Source organism: Onychomys torridus, chromosome 6 (assembly GCF_903995425.1).
Source record: "Onychomys torridus chromosome 6, mOncTor1.1, whole genome shotgun sequence".
In the NCBI taxonomy this organism is placed as follows: domain Eukaryota; kingdom Metazoa; phylum Chordata; class Mammalia; order Rodentia; family Cricetidae; genus Onychomys; species Onychomys torridus.
Window position 1 is genome coordinate 76557042 of NC_050448.1, and position 22754 is coordinate 76579795.

The following is a 22754-nucleotide window of genomic DNA, read 5'->3' on the forward strand; positions in this document are numbered from 1 at the left end:
AGGTATCGCCTTACCCTAGGCTCTGCAGTCAGGAGGGTCATCGTGGCTAGCAGGGAGATCTCTGAGGGGGTCGGGGGGTGCTCCTGCTCCTTTACTCTTGTGTCCAAGCCACACCCTTGTCAGGATGTTCCTCTGCCTTTCAAAACATTTATCCCCATCTTTACTACATTCAGGCATACTTTTCACACCCAGTCTTTGTTCTTTTTGCTAAAGACAGTGGAAATCCTTCATTTTTTGCTGGAAAGACCAATAGAACATTTGAGGGGAGAGAGGCAGAGACAGTATATGCATCTATATGAGATACATCATATATGTGTGTGCCCACATACTTATGATGTTTTTAGTTAAAGACATTTTCACTTTCAAAAGTGCTTAAGATAAGTACATTTATTAAAAATTGGGGAAGAAAAGAAAATATTTCTAGAAAGTTTACTAGTCAGGAAGACAAATGGTAAAAAGGTATAACATAAAAATTTAAAATTTATACTGCTAAATATATCTTCTAGAGTGGTGGTTCTCAACCTTCCTAATGCTGCACCCTTTAATACAGTTCTGCATATGTGGTGACCCCCCCACCATAAAATTATTTTTGTTGCTACTTCATAACTATAACTTTGCTACTGTTCTGAATTACAATGTGTTTTCTGGTGGTCTTAGGAGACCCCTGTGTAAAAGTCATTCGAATCCCCCTCACAAGGGCGATGCAATCCACAGGTTGAGAATCACTTCTCTAGAAGGTGTTTTCTGAACAGCTTGATCAGCATCAAGATCAATCAAACACTGTTTAAGGTTGCCTGTCCCTGAACTTTGCCGGAGCAGTAAGTATTCTCAGCCTAAACCAGAGAAGCTTCTCTTTGCTGTGGAAGGAGGTGAATGTAGGGATCCAAGCCTGCTCAAGGTGCAGAGGCTCAGTAAAGGTGGAGTGCTCTGCTGTAAACAAACATTTATGCTACACTCTCTAAGGTTTAGAAAGTACTGAGAAAGAGGAGGAAAGGGTGTAAGAACTGGAAGATAGGAAGAGGAGCTATGGAATGTTGTGGGATATTTGTATACTGTGTGAAGATGTATTGCAGTGATTGATGTAATAAAAAAAACTGAGGGCTAGAGAGATGGCTCAGAGGTTGAGAGCACTGACTGCTCTTCCAGAGGTCCTGAGTTCAATTCCCAGCACCCACATGGCAGCTCACAGCCATCTGTAATGAGATCTGGCACCCTCTTCTGACATCCAGGTAGACAGAACACTGTATACACAATAAATAAATAAATCTTAAAACAAAAACAAAAACAAAAAACAAAAAACCCCCTGAATGGTCAATAGCTAGGCAGGAGAGTATAGGTGGGACTTCTGGACAGAGAGACCTCAAGGAAGAAGAAAGGAGGAGTTACTAGCCAGATGCAGAGGAAGCTGGGTGGACAGTATGGGGGTGTGATAAGGAGCCATATGGAAGAATGTAGATTTAAAATATGGGTTAATTTAAGTTATAAGAACTAGTTAGAAACAAGCCTAAGCTAAGGCCGGGCTTTTGTAATTAATAGTAAGTCTCATGTCATTATTTGCAGTCACTCTAATCACAATTTCACCAGTGCTTGCCTACATTGAGCCTGCCTAAGGATGGGCCTGTTGACAGCCAGCCATGGGTAGGGGGCAGACTCAAGAGGCCGGGTTGGTTCCTCCTACCGAACTAGTGGCCACTGATAGACTCTGAGAATTGAGAGTTATTGTTGTTAGTTAAGAAACCCCTGGTGAGCCTACTGGACTGTGATGAAGCGTTGCAAACCCACAGTATGTTAGCTGCTTTCTGTTGCTGGGATAAAACACCATGACCAAAGGCAACTTATGGAAGAAAGCATTTGTTTTGGTTTATGATTCCAGAGGGAGAGTCCATGATGGGAGAGGCATGGCAACAGGAAACCAGAGCAGCAAGCTGAATGATCGATCACACCTCAGCCACTCAGAGGAAGTAGAGACAGACTCGGAAGTGGGGTGAGTCCAAGAACTCTCAAAGACGGCCCCAAGTGACACTTCCTCCAGCAAGGCTGCACCTCATAAATGTTCCATAACTTCCCCCACAAAACACTACCCTACGAGGACCAAGTCTTCAAATACTTGAGCCTATGGGGGACATTCTCATTCAAATCACCCCACAAAATCACATAGATGTCCCTGGTTTAACTCACTGGGTCTCAATACAAAACAGAAAAACATGACTGTGGAAAGGAGGAGGGTCAGGGGTGAGAGGTCAGATAAGGGGCAACAGTAATCAGGATGCAATGTACACATATATGCAAATGCCAAAGGACAAATTGAATTAGTAAATAAATGAACACACACACACACACACACACACACACACACACACACACACACGAGACAGAGTTTCTCTGTACGGCCCTGGCTGTCCTGGGACTTGCTATGTAGACCAGACTGGCCTTGAACTCACAGAGATCTGCTTGCTTTTGCCTACCTACAGAATGCTGGGATTAAAGGTGTGCACTACAATGCATAGCTAACTAATATGTTTTGAAAGATTTATTTGATTTCATCTTATGTGTCTGAGTGTTTTGCTGGCAGGTAAGACTGTGGATCATGTATGTGCCTGGTGCTTGTGGAGATTAGAAAAGAACACCAGAATCCATGAAACTGGAATTATAGATGGCTGAGTCACCCCTGTGGGTGCTGGGAGTGAAGCCTTGTCCTCCACAAGAGCAGCCAGTGCTCAACTGCTGAGTCATCTCTCCAGCCTAGAACAATTCAGATTTTTTAAAGAAGAAAAGAAATTGCTTAAACATATTCTTACAGCCCCTGTGGGTTTATAATTCACACATAAGTGCTAATGTGCTTAGACATTCTGTATGTTGTAAGCAACCATAATACCAAAAATGGAATACCCAGATAGTAAATAAATAATATTTTTAAATCATATTCATCTTTAGTCAATGAGAGAGCAGATGCGGAAAGGAAAACAGCTGTTTTTGCCCTTCCTACCACCTGAGAATCAAGCTGAAAACAACCACTTCTTTCCACTCAGTCTCTGTTGTTGTCTTCCGAGTTGCTGGTCTCTTGGGGACTGGGGATAACAGTGCCTTGAATCAACATGGCTGTTTTTCTCTCCTTCTCTTATTTGAATCCTGATATCTGCCAGGTATTGGTGACGGGCAATAAATGGCACTAGCAAGGAAGCAAGTCCTTCCAGTAAACATTGCAAGGTGGCTGTACAGCCCCGTCCACAGAGATCCGTGGTTGGCAGAGCTCCGTCCACGTCTCGTCTCCCCAGCCTTGCTTCCCATGCTCCTTCACTGCTGGGCTCCTGTATAACTCCAGAATGGTGGTTCTCAACCTTCCTAACGCTGCGGGCGACCCTTTAATATGGTTCCTCATACTGTGGTGACTTCCAGCCATAAAACTATTTTGTTGCTATTTCATCACTGTCATCTTGCTACTGTTTTGAATCATAATGTAAATATCTGGTTTGCTGCATATCTGCTATGTGAATCCCGTGAAAGCATTGTTCTACCCTCAGGTTGAGAACCCTTGGTCTGAAGCATAGCATGCCTGTCTAAACAACTTTTCTCCTCAATGAAACAGTAGGTTAATCAACATATGTATATTGTAGAGTATTATTTTAAGGTGTGTTACATTTGTTTAATGATGCAAAAATGTGTTTTATTAAATAAAATTCACCTGCCGTCAGGAGGCTGAATCAGCAACTAGCTGACAGGAAGTGGTGGGGAGGAGCCAGGTGAGAAAGGGTTTATAAGGAGGGGCCAGGAGAAGCATGGGGGCTTCTTGGAGGATGAGAGCAAGGAGAGGAGGTGAGCTACTTGCTATTCAGCCTCTCTGAGGAGCAGAATTCCACCTTAACCTTTGAATCTTGAATTCTTTAGAGGGAGAGAGGTTTTGTTAAGTTCCCTTCATAGTTTTGTGAGAGTCAAGAGTTCCCTCCCTAACCGCAGCTGCTGATTAGGACAGCCATGGCTTAAAAGCCAGCAATAACTTAAAAATTTTTAAAAAAGGACAACATGCCGGGTGGTGGTGTTGCATGCCTTTAATCCCAGGCTTTAATCAGGAGGCAGAGGCAGGTGGATCTCTGTGAGTTCAAGGTCAGCCTGGTCTACAGAGTGAATTACAGGCTAGCCAAGACTGTTTCACAGAGAAACCCTGTCTCAAAAAAAAAAAAAAAAAAAAAAAAAAAAAAGGATAACATATGTATGTGTCTATACACATAATGTATGAGCACATTTATTTTATTATATATATTTTAAATTAAGAAAGTCTAATGCTTTAAAACAATGCTTACAATCAGTATATTTATCAACAATCACCTACACATATATGTACATGCATACAAACAAACTGATAGGACATGACTATAACTACCTAACTGGTATGACTATTTTGTTTTCCCAAGCTCTTTTTAACATTTTCTAAGCATTCCCAACGTTGTGTGGGTTTGTAGAGCAGGAGTCAGCGTTCACAGCACAGATACTTGATGCCTTCTTCCCTTCGACAGCAGCATTTCTGCAGACACCGTCTGAGCACAGCAAATCAGCGTCTTTACACTGTGATCGACACGATCACTAATCTCCTGATGTGATAAGTATACCGTGGCCCTGTCCTTGTCTCAGGAAATGGACACTGAAAGATTTAAAAACAGAGGGTCAGAGGCCATTGCTCGTTCCCAGATGATTAGAACACACATTTTACCATAGTTATTTATGTAGCTCCCTTTGTGCATGCACACACAGCATGTGAGAGGTGAGAGTGTCCTCCCCTGCCCCTGCCACAGCCTGTGTGTGGAGGTCAGAGGGTGACCAGTGGGAGTTTTCTCTTTTTACCCATGTGAGTACCGGGGATTAAGTTCAAGTTACCATGTTTGACAAGCACCTTTACTGAATCACCTCAATCATCCTGCTGGCCCTCTCAAACGACTTTCTTTAAGTGTGTGGGGGGGCAAGGGAGAAAGTCCAGATAGAGATAGAATTATTCTGAAAGTTGAAAAATAAAGGGAGTAAATTTTAAAAGCTTACTAGCTAAGTACTACCCATATAAGGTTATGATATAACATTTTAGTATATTTATATTGCTAGGCATATTTGTGATGGCTAATCTTAGTTGTCAACCTGACACTCCTGAGAAGAGACAAGCTCAAGTGAAGAACTGCCTCCATCAGGCTGGCCTATGGGCATGCCTATGGGACAGCATTTTTATTAATTTATATCGGAGGCCCCAGCCTACTGTGGGCAGTACCATCTGCACCAGCTACTTTTGTGTGGCCGCAACAAAACACCATGGGCAAAGCAACTTATAAAAGAAAGCAGTTCATTTGGCTGATGGTTCCAGAGGGTCAGAGTCCGTGGTGGCCAAGCCACGGCACAGCAGTAGGAACAGGTGAGAGCTCACGTCTTGATCCACAAGCAGGAGGAAGAGGAGAGGAGAGGAGAGGGAGAGAAGGAGGCAGAGAGGGAGGGGGAGGGGAGGGGAAGAGGGAGGAGGAGGGAAGGGGGAGAGGGAAGAGGAGGGGAGGGGGAGAGGGAGGGGGAGGGGAGGGGGAGAGAGAAGAGGAGGGGAGGGGGAGAGGGAGGGGGAGGGGAGGGGAAGAGGGAGGGGGGGAGGAGGAGAGAGAGCTCACACTGGAGATGGCAGAGACTTTTGAAACCTCCAAGTCCGCCCCCATGACACACTTCCTCTAACAAGACCACACCTCCTAATCCTTCCCAAACTGTGCTACCGACTAGGGACCAAACATTTAAACATGGGAGGCCATGGGACCGTTCTCACTCAAACCACATCATCTCTAGGCAAGTGCGCCTGGGCTCTACAAGAAAGGGAGCTGAGTGTGAGCCTGAGAAGGAGGAAGCAGCACTCCTCCATGGCCTCTGCATCAGTTCCTGCCTCCAAATTCCTGTCTTGAGTTCCTGTCTTGACTTCCCTCAATGGTGGACTGTCACTTGGAAGTGTAAGATGAAATAAACTCTCTCCTCCAGCTGCTCCTGGTCACTGGGTTTATCACAGCAACAGAAAACACTAGAACAACGACCTACAGAAGATTCTAGCCAACCATCTTGATCACGTATCACCGTAAATGAGGTCTCTGGCCACTCAGCCAGGTCAAAGCAATATGGTGAGACACTGGTTCCACGGGAGACCCTGTCTCAAGGCAGATAGGTGCAGAACACTAGAGGAAGTTTGACCCCCATCTCTCTCTGTCACACACACACACACACACACACACATACACACACACACACACACATTACTAAAATATGGTGGATTAATTTCTTAGGACCTTACTTAACATTTCATGATTGTGTCCTTCAACTTAGTGTGTCCAGTTTATTGTTGCTGTTGTTGATTATTTGGGGGCTGGGCACTGAGATTGTCCTCACCTGGTGGCCCTTGACTTTAAAGATTGTCCTAAGTGAGCAGATGCCCATAGATGATGTGGATGGAAACACAAGAGGCACCACATGGCATGGGCTACACATGCTGGTTTTGTTGAAGTTTGGCTATCATAACTCCATTTCTTTTAGTCCACCTTGCCTTGAAAACTAATCAGGATGCAATGGGTTTCAATATTTAAGATCTCTGATTTCAAAATGCACTGAATGCCCTTGTTTTGGAAAGCTTTTAAATAAGAGACTTAAAATTATTTCCATTACTCTAAGAGCGTAACTATAAATTATAAGGGGTTTCTAAAAATAAAACGCCCCCCCCCACCTGCACACAACCTTTCATCCTTTAAAATTCTCAGGTTGGGTTATCTGGAGGACAGGCTGGGACTTGGGGTGAAGCTGCCAGCCACAGGAAGATTTTCTTTCTCTTACAGGAAGCTTCTTTCTAATCTTAAATCCTCTGAAATTATGGAGTCAGGCCTAGACTAATTATATAGGATAATCTGCTTTACTTAAAACCCACTTATCTGGACTTTGATCCCATCTACAAAATAACTTCATAAGTTTCATTGAATATTTAAAGTCTAAAACTTAGTCAAGTTGATGCAAAAGCAGGAGGAGCTTGAGTGTGGCAATGTATGCTTTTAATCCTAGTGTAAACCCGTCCAGCTTTGACCTGGAAGTACCACCCCCATTGAGGCTTCCGTAACTGTCATGGCTACAAGGCAGAGCCAGGAGAGGATCCCTGAAGACCCGGGATCCTGATGGGCGAGCTTTCTTGGTTCCAGGACCCTGGACACTGGAGGTTGACCAAGCAGAGTTCTCCAGAGAACACCGCCGGACTGCGCTTCACCTTCCCCAAACCCTGTTACCTATCCCTTCACTTGTGAGTTACCCCACAAAATAAACCTCCCTTTTAACTACTTGAAGTTGCCTTAATATTTAAACCAATATCCTAGCATTCAGAAAATAGAGGCAGGCAGATCTTTATGAGTTTGAGTCCAGCTTGGACTACATCATGAGCTCTAGCCAAGGCAAGGCTACATAGTGAGACCCTGTCATGCCACCAGGCAGTCGTGGTAATGCCTTTAATCCCAGCACTCAGGAGGCAGAGACAGGAAATCTCTGAATTTGAGGCCAATCTGGTCTACAAAGAGAGTTACAGGACAGTCTGGGCTACACAGAGAAACCTTGTTTCAGGAAAAATAAAAAGAGGAGCAAAGGAAGTCCGTGGGTGCTGGCTTACTCCACCTATCTCCTTTCAGTCCTATGACACAATGGGCTGCCTTACCAAATGGAGCTAGCTGGAATCTGAAGCCTGTACTACGTTGTTGATAATCATAGCAACAAAACCCAAACCTAATTTGTAGTGGGTAGCCATTCCAGCATTGGCCTGGAAGTTCCAACCCCCACTGAGGCTTCGTAACGGTCACGCCCACAAGGTGGGGCCAGGAGAGGATGCTGAAGACCCAGGATCCAAAGAAGAAGGATCTCTTGGTGCCCGGACCCTGGACACTGGACATAGTAGATCAAGCAGAGTTCCCCAGAGAACACCGCTGGACTGTGGCATACCTTTGCCAAACCATACAATCTACCTATCCCTTCATTTGTAAGTTACGCCACAAAATAAACCTCCCTTTTAACTATGTGGAGTGGCCTTAATAATTTCACCAATATTAATTCAATTCCTGACTAGGATGAATCATCACTCCACAAAATCTGCCTTATATCAATCAGTCACTTCCCAGCATTAATATTGACCTAAGCCTCTACACACTGTCATCTGTGTACAGCTAATGAACACAATCTATTGTAATTGAAGTACTGATCCTCGAGGTGGCTTTAAGGGGGCAATGGGGCCCAATAGAGGTCTTTATTTCATTAGCAGCGTGCCTTTACAGACAACTGGTCGACCCAAGACTTTCTGCTCCTTTTCTAAATGTGACTGCTTGCTCTTCTTGTCCATCCTTCTGCCGAGATGTGTGGGCATCATCATCCTCACTGGAAGCCAAACTAAAAGGGCCTCCTATTCTTGGTCCCTGAGCTTCTAGATGTTGTGAGCCAAATAAAACTTTTCTTGCTCTTGGGAATGTAGTTCAGTAGCACTTGCCTAGGATATAAAAATGCTAGATTTGATTTCCAGAACCACAAAAATAAACACTTTCTCTCTAATAGTTAGCTGCCTCCCTTCATGACAGTGATGAAAAATATAATTCACAACTGTTCTACATACAACATGTGACCTCCATTAAAAAACTACACATGTATACACACATGAACACACACACACACACACAATAAATGTATCAAAGAAATTTAAAATTTTGAAGTCAGATAAGAAGAAAGGAGAAATCTGTTACATATAGAATAAAGGTACAGACAGAACAGACTTCTCATTAGAAACTGCATGTACCAATAAATAAATAAATAATCATTGAACATCTTTTCCCTGATGCCAGAGAAACGTGACAACAGCTGCCAACTCGACTTGCACAGCCAGAGCACATCCTTCACAAACGAAAGCCAAGACATTTTCAGACAAACAATAGGTAAGAAAATCCAGTGCCATCCGACTTACCCTGCAATGAACATTAATGGAAGTGCTTCAGACCAGAGAATGGATTGCCAAATGGAAGCTCCAATCTACAAATAAAATGAAGAGCCACGGAAAGGATAAAAAGACTACTTCTGAGCAATAAAAATGAACAGAGTGCTGATGAATGGCTGATTCTCAAAATGAGAGCCATGTAAAAGAAGGCAGACAAATAAAGGGGAACATGTTACCAGACTGTGTTCATACAAAACTCTAAAGCACACAATAGGCTCTGGTGACAGCAAGACCTGTGGCTTCTTGTGGGGTGAAGAGTATGGAGCATGTGGGGTACAGATTACAGAGGTCGGTAGATAAGTTTACGATTTTGAATGGAGGGAAGTACCAAGACTGTACACACACATCAAATCTCATTATATGAAATTCATGGAGGATTTTTAAAAAATAAATATCACCCCCCATCAAGGCTGGAAAAGAGGTAAGGCCAAAATAAAATCATAGTGACATACTATTAGACTACTATTAAAATGGAGTAAAATAAAATTTTAAACATTTTTTAAAAATTTAGGCTAAATTATTTAAATTTATGTGTATTAATGTTTTATCTGCATGCGTGTATGTGCACCACCTGTGTGCCTGTTGGATCCCCTGGAAATGAATCCTGTGAGTCACCACTTGGGTGCTGGGATTCAAACCCAGGTCCTTTGCAAGAGCAACAAGTACTCTTACCTGCTGAACCATCTCTCCAGTTTCTTAAGGATTTGTTTTTAATTATATGTGTGGGTGTGTGTCTGTGTGTGGGTATGTGCATTTGAGTGCAGATGCCCATGGAATCCAGAAGAGGGCACCAGATCACCTAGAGATGAAGTTAGTGGATAGGGTGAGTCACTGGATGTGGGTACTGGGAACAAAATTCAATTCTTCTGCAAGAATAGTATACCCTCTTAACAACTAAACCACCTCTCCAGTCCCTAAAATAATGTTTTAAGCTAATTATGAATGTTACTGAAAACATGGAGCAACTCAGTGTTGGCAGAAATACAAAATGCACAGGTACTTTGTAAAATTCTGGAATTTTCTTATTAAACAAACATTCACTGTACAATCCAACATTCTCACTCCTAGTCATTTACTCACAAGAATGGAATGCACACACCTTAAAAATACATGTATAGGTATGGTTACACAAGGTCTGTTATCTACATTCATACTGTCAAGAACCAGAAGTCACCCACATGTCTATTAATTTGTGAATATATTAAAAACTTACTTCATCTATATGGTATATCTATCAAATAATAATAATAATAATAATAATAATAATAATAATAATAATAATAAATGAATAACTAATGGACCCACATGTCTAGCAAGCTTAGTGTGGTCCTGCACAACCCTAGAAAGAAATAAACCATTTATTCTTTTGCATATGTGGAATCTAGCCCATAATAATAAGTGCAAACAAATGTACCGGTGGGTTCAATATAAAATGCAGGAAAGAGAGCCAGAAAGGCTAAATGTAAGGGAATGAGGAAGGACTGGATGCAGGTGATGAACACCAGTTAAGAGAGAGGATAAAAAGCTAATTGTTTTTATAATTCAGTCACGCTTTTGTTGTTGTTTTTTTGTTTTTTTGTTTTTCGAGACAGGGTTTCTGTGTGTAGCTTTGCGCCTTTCCTAGAACTCACTTGGTAGACCAGGCTGGCCTCAAACTCACAGAGACCCGCCTGGCTCTGCCTCCCACATGCTGGGATTAAAGGCGTGTGCCACCACCGCCCGGCCATGCATTTTTTTTTTTCATGGTAGATAAGTATTATATTTGGTGATATTTGATTTTTAATTATATCTGATGATAGATTATAAAAAGTGTAAGATTTAATATGAACCTTCACAGTTCAATTTTTTCCTTATGTTTATATGTATGGCTGTATATAAGTACACTATGTGCATGCAGCCCCATGGAGGCCAGAAGGAGGCTTCAGATACTCTGAAACTGTAGTTACAGACAGTTGTGAGCCACTGTGTGGGTCCTGGGAATTGAACCTGCTTCCTCTGGAAGAGCAGCCAGTAACTCACCCACTGAGCCATCTCTCCAGCCCTATAACTTCTGTTCTGAATCCTAATTCTAACTGTAGAGAAGTTCATCAAGTTGAATGATTTACAGTCTGGCTAATTTGTGTGTGATATTTTTATTTATTTGCAAGGTTTCTTTTAGTAATAAAGTTTATAAAATTTAAAAAAAAAAAACAAAAAAAACATTAGACTGGGACTAGAGAGAAAGCTAGTGAAGAGTGAGTGTTTGAAGAGGACCGGAGTTCAGTTGCCAGGGTGCATGTCAGGGGTTAAGAACTACCGTAACTCCGAGGGGATCTGATGTCACTGACCTCCACCAGCAGCTGTGGTCATACACACATATCCATAAGGACACACAAATAAAATAAAACAAACTGTAAAAAATTGGAATATAGCCGACCTCGAGTAAATGAAATGGGAAAGACTGAATTTGTACTGTACACAAAGAAGGGTACTATTTGATTTTTATGATTTGGGGGGTGAGGGGGTGTCGTTTGCTTGAGGCAGAGTCTCGCTCTGTAGCCCTCCCAAATGCTGGGACTAAAGGCGTGCGCCACCACCGGCCGGTGTGGAGGGCTGTATGAACTGAAATGTGTACAGCATTGCTAGGCTCTAAAACAAATGTGTCGAAATTCTTTGTCTTCGGTGATAATGCCACTCCTCAGCCACGTGCACAATTTGAAACTGTGTACATCTCTAAGTGTATGTTTTACTGGCTTAAACAGCAATGCATAGAAGAAATCTGGGACCCTGGGGAGTCACACTAAGAAGAAATTACTGGAGACTTTCTGTTGTGTGATTCTCTGTCTCGTATCATGGAAATGTGTCTTATTTTAACATCTACTTCTGAACGCTCACCACACTCAGGCTAACGACTACATTTCTAAACTGCTACAAAACTTCCAAACCAATGGTTTTGGGGGTTTTAGAAACCCATTTGTAAGAAGAACATCTCATTTAGATTAGAAGAGAACCTACTTGCTGAAGTTCAACAAAAACTTGGCATAGTTGATAAACAAGATATAAAATGGAAATTATAATGGAGATAAATGAATGGTGGACAATTAGAATCTTCAGAAAAGTTTTTCTTAGAACACATACTTTATTCTGTAATTTAAAAAAAAATGATCTTCCACAATACTGCATATTTGACTGTTGATGAAGGATTAAAAACACTCTTAATAGTGTGTTTTTGGTGAAGATAAATAAGTAGTTAGGTCCTACCACTATGGTATATGCTTATAGACATGGTTTTTTTTTGTCACAAAAGGATTTTCTTCTAAAGATTTATATTTTTAATTGTATGTATGTGCCTGAGCATCTACATTACTGTATGTGCAATGCCCTTGGAGGCCAGAAGAGGGCATCATATCCCCTAGAACTGCAGTTACAGGAGGTTGTGGGTCACCTGATGTGGGTGCTAGATGCTGAACTCAGATTCTCAGGAAGAGCAGCAAGCACTCTTAACGACTGAGAATCTCACCAGCCCCATGAAAAGTTTTAATTCTGTCCCTATGATTAATACTAATGGCATGATACTGGTCTATATAATTTCTTAGAATGTTTTAAGCGAGCTTTTCAATGTTAGAAGTGATTACCTTCCTGCAAATCACTGTCCTCCCCCTTCCAATGCAGGGAGTGAACTACACCCAAGAACTGGAAGTGCTAGGAGATGCATATGTCTTCTTGTTGCAGCTGGCTTCAGCCTGCCACTGTGCAGACCATGGGGTGGTGCGTTTCAACGGCTGTATGAATGTAAGACTCTTTTATTCCTTTGAAGAAAAGAAAATTGCAAATAAACTAATCAAAGTATAATAATACAATCCTCACCATATGGAACCCAGCAAATAAGTGACAATAAAGAGAATTATTTAATAGGCAAGAGAGTAAACACTGATATAGAAATAGTAGACTGGGATACAAGAGTGATGTGTTTCATCTTCTGAATTTTCTTTTTCTTTTTTATTTTATTTTATGTGTTTGGATGTTTTGCCTGTGTGTATGTCTATGTACACATGTGTGTCTTATACTGAAGTGGGTTAGCAGAGGGCATCAGATCACCTAGGACTGGAGTTACAGACAGCCTCCATGTGGCTACTGGGAATTGAACCAAGGTCCTCTTGAAGAGCAACCAGTACTCTTAACCACGGAGCCATCTCTCCAGCCCTCACCTTCTGAATTTTCTAACAGTTTTACCAAGACATAAGTAACCATAATGTACACAGCTCATTGTTTTTGCATATTTAAAGAGAGTTTTGACATCACTACCAAAACCAAATTGTAGAGCACTTCCTCATGCCCTGTGAAGATGTGCTCATCAATGGTTATGTTCCTGTGCTTCCCACACTTGCCCTGTGCAACCAATATTTCCTTCTGTCTCTCTATGGGGCCAGTCTACCAGGGAGGCTTCGTGTGAAGGTCTAATACTGCATGGGGTCTTTGTGTCTAGTTTTACTCAGCGTGTTGCTGAGGCACATCAATGCTGCAACACGCACCAGAATAGTGTTCCACAGTATTATGCAGCAATGTTCCAGTGTATGATATGTCACGTGGGGTTTGTCCATTCAACAGTTGCAGGGCTTTTAGTTTGAATTTCATTTTATCACTATCTTTAAATTTACAAATACAAATTACATACATTTATAACATATAAACTTGATTTTTAAAATTACTATTTAGATTATGTGTAGAAGTGTGTGTCTGTGCCCGGGGATGTGTAAGTTGGTACAGGTGCCCGAGAAGGCATCAGATCTCCTGCTTAACATGGGTGCTGGAAACTGAACTCAGGTCCTCTGTAAGAGCACTGGACGCTCTTAACTGCTGCGCCATCTCTCCAGCCCCAGACTTGATATTTGATAAACACATTTTGTAGAAGACTTGCCAGCGGTCTCCACAGTTGTCAGTATTTTTTGTGTGTGGTAACTTTTGTGTTACACTTCTCTCTCCCATGCCAACCATAAACACTGGATACAAGAAACAGATTAGGAGCAGATCATCAAATCGCCTCATCATGAAGGGTTCAACAATGACTGAAAAGACCATTGCTCTTGAGAGTATGAACCACCAATATCTTGAGCACATGTCTTCATATTTATAAATCAAATCAGTTATTCCACACATACTATTACGTTGTTTCTCATTTTTAAAATGTCTTTTGTACATCTGTGATTAATATAAGTAAATTATATTAAATCATATGGTACACATGTATAGAGTTTATTAATGATTCATAAACAAATACTAATTATATATGCTCAAAACTTTTGCAGATGGAGTACAAATTTTAAGAAAATTAATTGAAAACAGATTTCTAGTAGAACTAAAACTACTTTTTAAATCTTTGTGTCTTATCTGGCTCAATAATATTAATAGATGTGAATGAAGTATTTAAAGGCGCATGGATTATTCATTACAGCTATAAGCAAAGGGTGGTTACTAAGTTTCGTTTGTGTACAGCTCACACACTTCATGTGGTGCATAATTCTCCTGCATGGGGTATTGGCACAGAGCAGTACATGGTGGGTGAGGGTCCAGTTTCTGAATGTAGATCACCCAAATATGTCTTATTTGTACATTTGTTCACTTACTTCCTGTGTGTATGTGTGTACATACACATGCCTGCATGCCATGGTGTGCATGTGGGGGTCAGAAGACAACTTTCTGGAGTTGATTCTCTTCTACAACATGGGTTCAAGGGATCCACCTCAGGTGGTCTGGCTTGGTGGCAAGTGTCTTTCTCATCCCCAACCTCAATCTAAATCTCAGCCCTGTGAGTTACTAGCCACATAGCCTTGAGAAAATCACCATCTTTTTCCACATCCTATGGCAGCAGAACCTATTTCTTAGCTTTTTGGTGAAGGGGGGAGAAGTTAATGTATGAGAAGTCTTACTTTTATGGTCTCATGCTGGAACAGTATTCACTGTGGGCCAGCCACTGAGCCGTGGAGACACACACACACACACACACACACACACACACACACATACACACACACCATCGGTGAGTATATTCAGATATGTTAGTATTTCTATGCACTGTGTATATGTAGAGATATATATGTATATATATTGAATATGCTTATATTATTAGCATTATTAAGAACATTCAACAATTTAAGTCTTTTACATGTATTATCTTTTATTAAGGATTTATTTTATTTTTAATTGAGTATGTGTAGATATGTGCATATGGACACAGGTGCCCATATGGAGGCCAGAGGTGTCTCATCGCCCTGGAACTGGAGTTACAGGTCATTATTAACTGCCCAGCATGGATACTGGGAACCAAACTCCAGTCATTTGCAAGACTAGTTAGTACATGCTTTTAACCCGAGTCTTCTCTCTAGCACCATGTGTATTATTTTGATCTTTTTGGGGAAAAAAAGAGTTGTAAAATAACATTATACCATAGCATACTGTATGTTCATTATTCTCACTTCACAGATTAGAAAACTGGGGCCCAGAAGAGCTAAGTAACTCCTAGCCAATAGACGTTACCCAGCTAGCCTGCAATGGCCAGGAAACCTGGTTTTCAAAAATCACCACTTACCATCTCCTGCTTACTTTAAGGTTATTTAATATTATTCCTACACTTTAGGGTTCCCTAATTTGTGAGGTGCTTAGTGTTTTTTTTTTTTTTTTTTCAGATACTTACACATCCATTGAGTGTCACAGCAAGCTGGTACAGGGAGAAATGTGATTATTACACTCACTTTCAAGAACAGAAATCATCAAAATGGAAGGCTGGGCATCTGTGGGTGGAAGTGGCTTCATTACCAGTTTCCTGGGAACCTCTGTCCACAGGAAGTTACTCCCTATAAATGAACTGAGCACATATAATGTGTCAAGGTCAGATATGAGAGGTGAAGATATGAGCTACAGACCTTTCCTGGAAATGTTCCAGCCTAGTGAGAGAGACGGATGTGGAAACCAAAAACCATAGTGCACACTATAGAGTCTCCAGGGAGATCTGAGAGGAGGGTCCATCTGTGTGTGGATGTCTTAGAAAAGCCAAAGGGGAGGGAGACAGGAGCTTTCCCATAAGAAAAAATGCGTGTGTGTGTGTGTGTGTGTGTGTGTGTGTGTGTGTGTGTGTGAATCCATGTCTGTGTCCATAATGCTGTGTCTAGGCATAGCTGTGTACAGATCTGAAGTGTTTCTACACAGCCTTAATCATGTACTAATTTATGAATGTGCAGGTCATCAATGGGCGGGCTACAAAAGAGAACTGGCCTGAATTCACACACACACCATAGCAGAATTAAGCCAGCTATGGCTTGAACTTCCTTTCTCCCATCCAACTCCCAACAGTAGGGTGACCAGGACACTGGACACTTACCTTAACAGCTGTGCTTTCTAGAGCTCAGGTGACAAAACCCACCACAGTTTTCAATCCATCTGCTCGAATGTCTGATTGAGCCAGACAGCTTGTCTGAGTACTGATGGCAAGGAGGCACAGGTATCTGAAGGTACACATCTGTGTGTACTCTTCTGTCCTGTTAGTGCTTAGTGTTGGCTGCTGCTAGCTGGGCTGGGAAGCCTCCCTTCTCCCCACGTCTTCTCTCCCCACCCCTACCAGCCTGCAGAGGCAGGACTTATCTACTCACCTGTTTCCACTGCCATCTGCTTGAGGCTGGCTTCTGCCTCCACTAGGGGATATGCTTGGGCTGAGCAGGGGTGGTTGAACGGAACTGGTGCCATAGTCCTTGGACTGATTCCCTTCTCTTCCTCTACCCTGCCTATTCTGGGCCATGACCCTCCAGAGCTTATGTGAACAAAGGTAAACAGTATATATCACAGCCACGAGGAAGCCAGGGGACCACTCTCTAGGTGGTTAGCTCCAAACCCCTCCCCTGAGGAGAAGACCTTTTTATAGGACAAAGGTGATTATGGAGAGAAAGTAAAGGCTCTCCTCTTCACAAACATTCCCCCAGGAGAAGGAAAGCAGGCATATAACTATAATTCTCATATTTCCTTTAAGCTTGACCAATTTTAAAAAAAAAGACTGGGTGTGGCACATGCTTTAATCCCTACACACGGGAAGCAGAGGCAAGCATATCTCCATGAGTTTGAGAGCAGTCTGGTCTTCATGGTTTAGGCTAGCCAGGCCTGCACAGTGAGACCTTGAATAAAATACCAAAAAAGAAAAAAAAGAAGGAAAGAAAGGAGGAGATGTAACTGATGGTGTCACTGGCAGTATGTAATTAATAGCAAATAATATTCAATTGATAGTGACTTACGGTAGATTTCCCTTATTTTTGTAAAACATGAAAATTCAGGGCTGGAGGTCATATAAGGCAAAGGCATTACATACTAGAATAATTTGTGCTTATATCTTAGCATAAAACACTGCTACCAGGTAAATATATCAACTCACATGGTAGGTTGGGCAAGAATGGAGTACAAAAATTGACACACACACACACACACACACACACACACACACACACAGTCTGTCATATTTCAAGTCAAACAATGAACAAATGAATAAATGTATGGAGAGAAAAAGAAGCATAACTAAAAAAGTAGAATTGTCTTATCTAGTGGTCCCTAACCACCTGTGTTCTGTTCCAAATTCTACCAACAATTCAAGTTAATGTGTAAAAAAATCCTTTAAAACCGTCTATTAATAAGTTAGTATCATAGTAGAACATTTCTTCAAAATATCAATACTCTTCATAATCACGATTAAAGTGTCTTTTAAAAGACATGTCAGCTCTAATAAATGTTAGCATTGCCTATCTGAATATTTCACCTTAATTACAGTAGCTTATATTGTATATGTTTCCACAACTGTTTTCCTAACCATTGATAAAAGATGCTGGGGTTTACAAAATGCCAGAGGAATCTTCCATGTTCATATAGTGTTTACTTGCACTTAAATAGTGCATCAATAATCTGAAAACAAGAAATCGCCTGTGTGGCTAAACACTGTTTAGACGCTATGGTTTCCATCATGGACTGCTTTCAACTGCTATATTTTATGGCACAGATTCAGTGGGAATCTGATCTGCTAAAATATTTGGGCTGTGAAAACTCCCACACTGTGACAGATGTCAAGTCCAATTAAGTGACTCATGTCCAGATTTCTGTCCAATAGGATTTCCCATTAAATATCAATTTAGGGGGGAAAATTCCATCCCCCTTCTTTCTTAAGCCTTTATCTCTTCCACCATCTCCAGGCGAAATCAATTGGTACCAGAAGAGCCAAGAAGCCACACAGGCAGCTGCCGCTTTGCTCTGGCTCTCCCAACCTCTCCATTCTCTGCTTCCCGGGCAGTGGTACTCCAGAAGACCTTCGCATCTCACCCAGCTTTCTCAAGCATCTCCAAGCGACTGAGTATATATATATATATATTTTACTACCAGGTAAAGAGAGGAGGGAGTGGGGTAGGGGAGGGGGTGTAACCAAGCCTTGAAAGACTTTGAAACTGGGAAATAGCTGTCTGTGTAGACAACATATAAGTCAATGAGGACCAAGACAGAGGCAACCTTAGCCCCTAGTTACTGTATTGTGTTCCTGGGAACCGGGGAGACACTGGCTGAACAAAGCATTATCTTGAAGAAAAAAAGAAATCACTTTTGAACCACATCCATCCTTGCCTGCGCTTTCCAGGTTCGCCCCAGCCCGATTAAGGGAAGGGAAGGAGTCCACAAGGAATGGAATTTTATCTTAACCATCTTTCTTATTGATTGTTCTGCTATTAGAAAGTGGAAGAATCAGCCCTTTGATGTGATTGTGTTTATCTCTGCATCTCTTTTGTTATTTATAGAGCCCTAGGAAGGGAGAAAGCGAGACTTCAACACTTCCGACTTAAAAAGATCAACAACGAATTTTCCCGAAATGTTTAAGAACAATTAAAAGGAGCACGCGTTTTAAATCTATCAACTAAGCGAGCAACCATACCACCCACCTCCTAAGACACCGTCCGCTCGCTGTGGCAGTCGGCGAGATGACAGCCGCTTTTTCATCTGTGGATGTAATAAATATTGGCTGCTTTTAATATTTACCAGAGTCTCTCCTCCTTGTTCCCTGGAATTTTAACTCTAAAAGATTGGCGAAAAGATTATCAACTGGGCTTTTGCAAGGTAAGACATCTTTACATCTCTTTTTCTTGAAATTAAGTTGATTTATACTGTGTTTTATAGATGCATCCCCACTCATACTCATAGACATGAATGCCCACGAGAAATACTATTTATGACTATTCAAATATCCTGAGAATTTAAACGCATGGAGGACAACCTGGGAACTTTTTGTCCGATCTGTAACTATGTCGTGGTTTGTTATGATTTTTTTCCCCTCCCCGTGTATTTCTGTCCCTTCATGCCAAGTGCGTAGGTGCGAGTTGTTTCACTTATAAACGTAGAGAAAAGCCCGTAGGGGATCGCCTGCGGTTCATTTGGATCATTTATTGTTATTTTGAGGATCTATTTTCCTTGCACGGATGGCTGTTTCCCAGCTCAGTTCGCTCCTGCGCCTAGAGCAAGGCCAGGAGCCGAACCCACATCCCGTGGCTTTTGTTTCTCTGGAGCGAGCTCTAACTCACAACCTGTTCGGAGCCTAGGCCGGGGACCAGAAGTCGCAGCCAGGTCGTCCCTCCTGGCGGCCGAGGCCCAAGCGCTCAGCTCGGCCAGATGCCTGTCCCCACCCGCCGGCCGCCGCCGATGCCCCACAAGTCCAGCGGTTCCGAAGGCGCGGGGCCGGGGCCCTTCCTCCAGGCGCCCGAAAGCCCGGCAGGAGGTGGTTTTTCCAGGAAGGCCAGTGCAGACGTAGGGCCGCCGCCAGGCCTCCCGGGGCCCGCAGTGCGCTGCCGGGCTCGGGTCCCCGGAGCTCACGAACTTTACCCGCAGAGCTGCAGCTTGTACCCGGGGCGTCCCGCACCCGCGCCTCGGAGTCCTGCCCTCCCCTGCCCTCCCCAGCCTCTCCGCCCAGAGCGACCCGGCCGCCGGCGTTCTCCCGGGAGGTGGTCGGCAGACTGCCGGGCATTGTGTGATCCACGTCCCTAGGTCCCCAATGTGTGTGGCAGTCTGCGTGACAGATGGTGCTCCGGGAGCGTGTGAGGGCCGAGGAGTCAATTTTCTTTTGAAAGGACCGAACACATGTGTTCGGTCATTTCTCTATTATTTCGAAGAAACGCAAGCGGGGACACGGAAGCCTTTCTGTCCCCCGCCTAGGTTCCGGGATGGGGTTCGCCCGCAGCCCAGAGCCCCAGGCGCTGGGAGTCTCCAGCTGCCTTACCCCAGGCCCTCGGGCGGGAAGCACACTCGGCATCACCATTCAAACCCAGATCCATCCATCCATCGAGAGCTCTTTCGTGTGTCTGGGAAGGGGGACGGAACAAGGGGGCGGGATAGAGCAGCTGATGTTTGGCCAGAGGAGACACAAGATGCCAGCCGGTCCCGCAGGCCCATATCGTTCTCTAACCTCTGGGCCATTGGCTGTCTCGGCCACCCGCAGGCTTTGGTGTGGGGTTCAGGATGCGCTCTGGTGCCGGCTCCTCTCCCAGCCTTGCCTCCCTATGCGCTTGGGCCTGGTGCAAGAGGTTGGGGGAGGACCCAGGGACACGGACCCCCTAGGTGTCCAGCCTTGCTACACCCTCGCCCGCCACCCCTCATTGCAAATGCAGATTCAGATTCCTTTTATTGACTGACTTTCTGACTCCCCATCAGCCTCCAAAATGATGCTGAGTCCGGACCAAGCCGCCGACTCAGATCACCCCAGCTCGACGCACTCGGACCCGGAGTCTCTGGGCGGCGCAGACGCCAAGGTGCTGGGCAGCGTGTCGGACCTGGAGCCGGTGGAGGAGGCCGACGGCGACGGCAAGGGCGGCAGCCGAGCCGCGCTCTACCCGCACCCGCAGCAGCTGAGCCGCGAGGAGAAGCGCCGCCGCCGGCGCGCCACGGCCAAGTACCGCTCGGCCCACGCCACCCGCGAGCGCATCCGCGTGGAGGCCTTCAACCTGGCCTTCGCCGAGCTCCGCAAACTGCTGCCCACGCTGCCCCCGGACAAGAAGCTCTCCAAGATCGAGATCCTGCGCCTGGCCATCTGCTACATCTCCTATCTCAATCACGTCCTGGACGTGTAGGGAGGGGGACGCCGCGGGAGGCCGCCGGTCCCGGTGTCTGGTCCGCCAAAGGCGACACACCCGGACTGCCAGGCCTGAGGGTCGCCCACAGACACGTGAGCGCGGGGGGAAAGCTTGCAGTCTGTTCTCTCTGGCCAGCAAGGCAACAGAGGAATGTTTCCGAGCCTGGGAGGTGGGGTTGGACAGAGACCTGGGGCTTGCGGGGGGTATTTTCCTGGTTGGAAGAACCTTCTGGAGGCACCTAGGGTGAGTTGCTCCGGGGCCTCTCCTAAGTGTATTAGGATGGATCCCCTTAAGGGTGGTTGCCGTAACCCACTGGAGGCTCTGCGTTCCCCTATATTTATATCCCATACATCTTCATGTTTTGAAAGATTGAGGGCAGATGCTTAACCCAGGATGATAGCTTTGGACCCTGACTATCCGGGATTTTTCTAAGAAATCACCAAACCTTGGGGAGAAAGAAAAGATGAAAATCTTCTCCATATAGAGATTAAGACACAGAAAGGTGTCCCAGCAAACTTTTTGTTACCTTGTCAAATGAAAAATCACGTTCGAATACAGATAAAATCCTGAATTTTTGGTGTTTAAAAAAAAAAAAAAAAGATGCATTCAGAAGAGACAGACACACTGTGGGAGGATTTGAGTCTGGTGAGACTTTAACCCCAGATAGGACACTAAAGTAGGTAGAAAATCCATATTTAAATGGAGGATTTAACATCCGATTGCTTTTTCGGGCCAAGTGCCCCTTTAAATATCCAAAAACACCCCATCTAATTGTGACCTTAACATGTGGACCCATAGATGCAGTTAGAAAAAAGACAACCTATTTTTATTTATGTTAGAAGGAGTAGAGTATTTTTTTCAAGACATTTATTTTTCAGAGTGGTGATAATTTTACTTTGGATACTCCGTGCCAATTTATTTATAGTCAAGTGTTTACACTTTTTCCCGTGAAATAATTGCGTCTAACTTTTTATGTGTTTGTTGAGACTATCTTGTGTTCTTTCCTCTTTTTTTTTCTCTGATTATATTGCACTTGTATAAGAGAGTCCCCACCTCCCCTTGTTTCTAAGCATATTTTATATATTAAGAAGTTGGTTGTTTGGTGTGAGATCAGCAACACTAGCCCTTCACTACTATAGTTTTATAAAAAGTTGTGTTGTTATTCTTGCCTGTGGTTTTGTCTGAAAAGTACTTTTCAAACTGTTTATAAGGAGAATAGCTTCTTGTGTGTGCGTGCGTGACATTTGTGCGTGGGATGATTTTAGGAAATTACATTATTTTCCTAAAAAAAGAAAAGAAAAAAGAATTCAGAATTACCTTCCTCTGTGACAACCAAAAAGAAAAGTCTTTGACCTGGAAATGTTTCATGTTCTCAGCTGTGAAATTCTTAAAGCAAGAAGTGTATTCTAGAGACAAGGGAGAAAGGAAAAAAAAAAAAAAACACATCTGCTATCCAAAGATTTTAGTCCTTTTCAGGGTTTTTTTGTGTCTCTGTTGCTTTATATAATGCAATATTTTGTAGTGAAAATAGATATAACCTGGTTTCTACCTGACGAGTTTTCATATCTCATGATTGGTGCGCTGTTTTGCATATAAATAAAGGTATCAGATAAAACCTCCTCCTCTTTATTTTAAGCATCTGTCTA

The 22754-nt window shown here is 43.3% G+C and overlaps 1 protein-coding gene across 4 annotated transcripts; it reads left to right on the forward strand.

Annotated features, from left to right (window-relative positions):
* The first annotated feature begins 18189 nt into the window (after window positions 1–18189).
* Window positions 18190–22549, forward strand: Nhlh2 (nescient helix-loop-helix 2). Of its 4 annotated transcripts, none has more exons than XM_036190476.1 (3): window positions 18190–18385; window positions 18790–19105; window positions 20690–22549. In XM_036190476.1, the coding sequence occupies exon 3, from the start codon at window positions 20698–20700 to the stop codon at window positions 21103–21105; it is 408 nt and encodes a 135-aa protein (XP_036046369.1). In that variant the 5' UTR covers window positions 18190–18385; window positions 18790–19105; window positions 20690–20697; the 3' UTR covers window positions 21106–22549. The 4 variants fall into 4 exon arrangements, with proteins under 4 accessions (XP_036046369.1, XP_036046371.1, XP_036046370.1 ...); XM_036190478.1 differs by having other exon boundaries at window positions 18190–18356; XM_036190477.1 differs by lacking the exon at window positions 18190–18385 and adding an exon at window positions 18551–18632.
* Window positions 22550–22754: the final 205 nt, after the last annotated feature.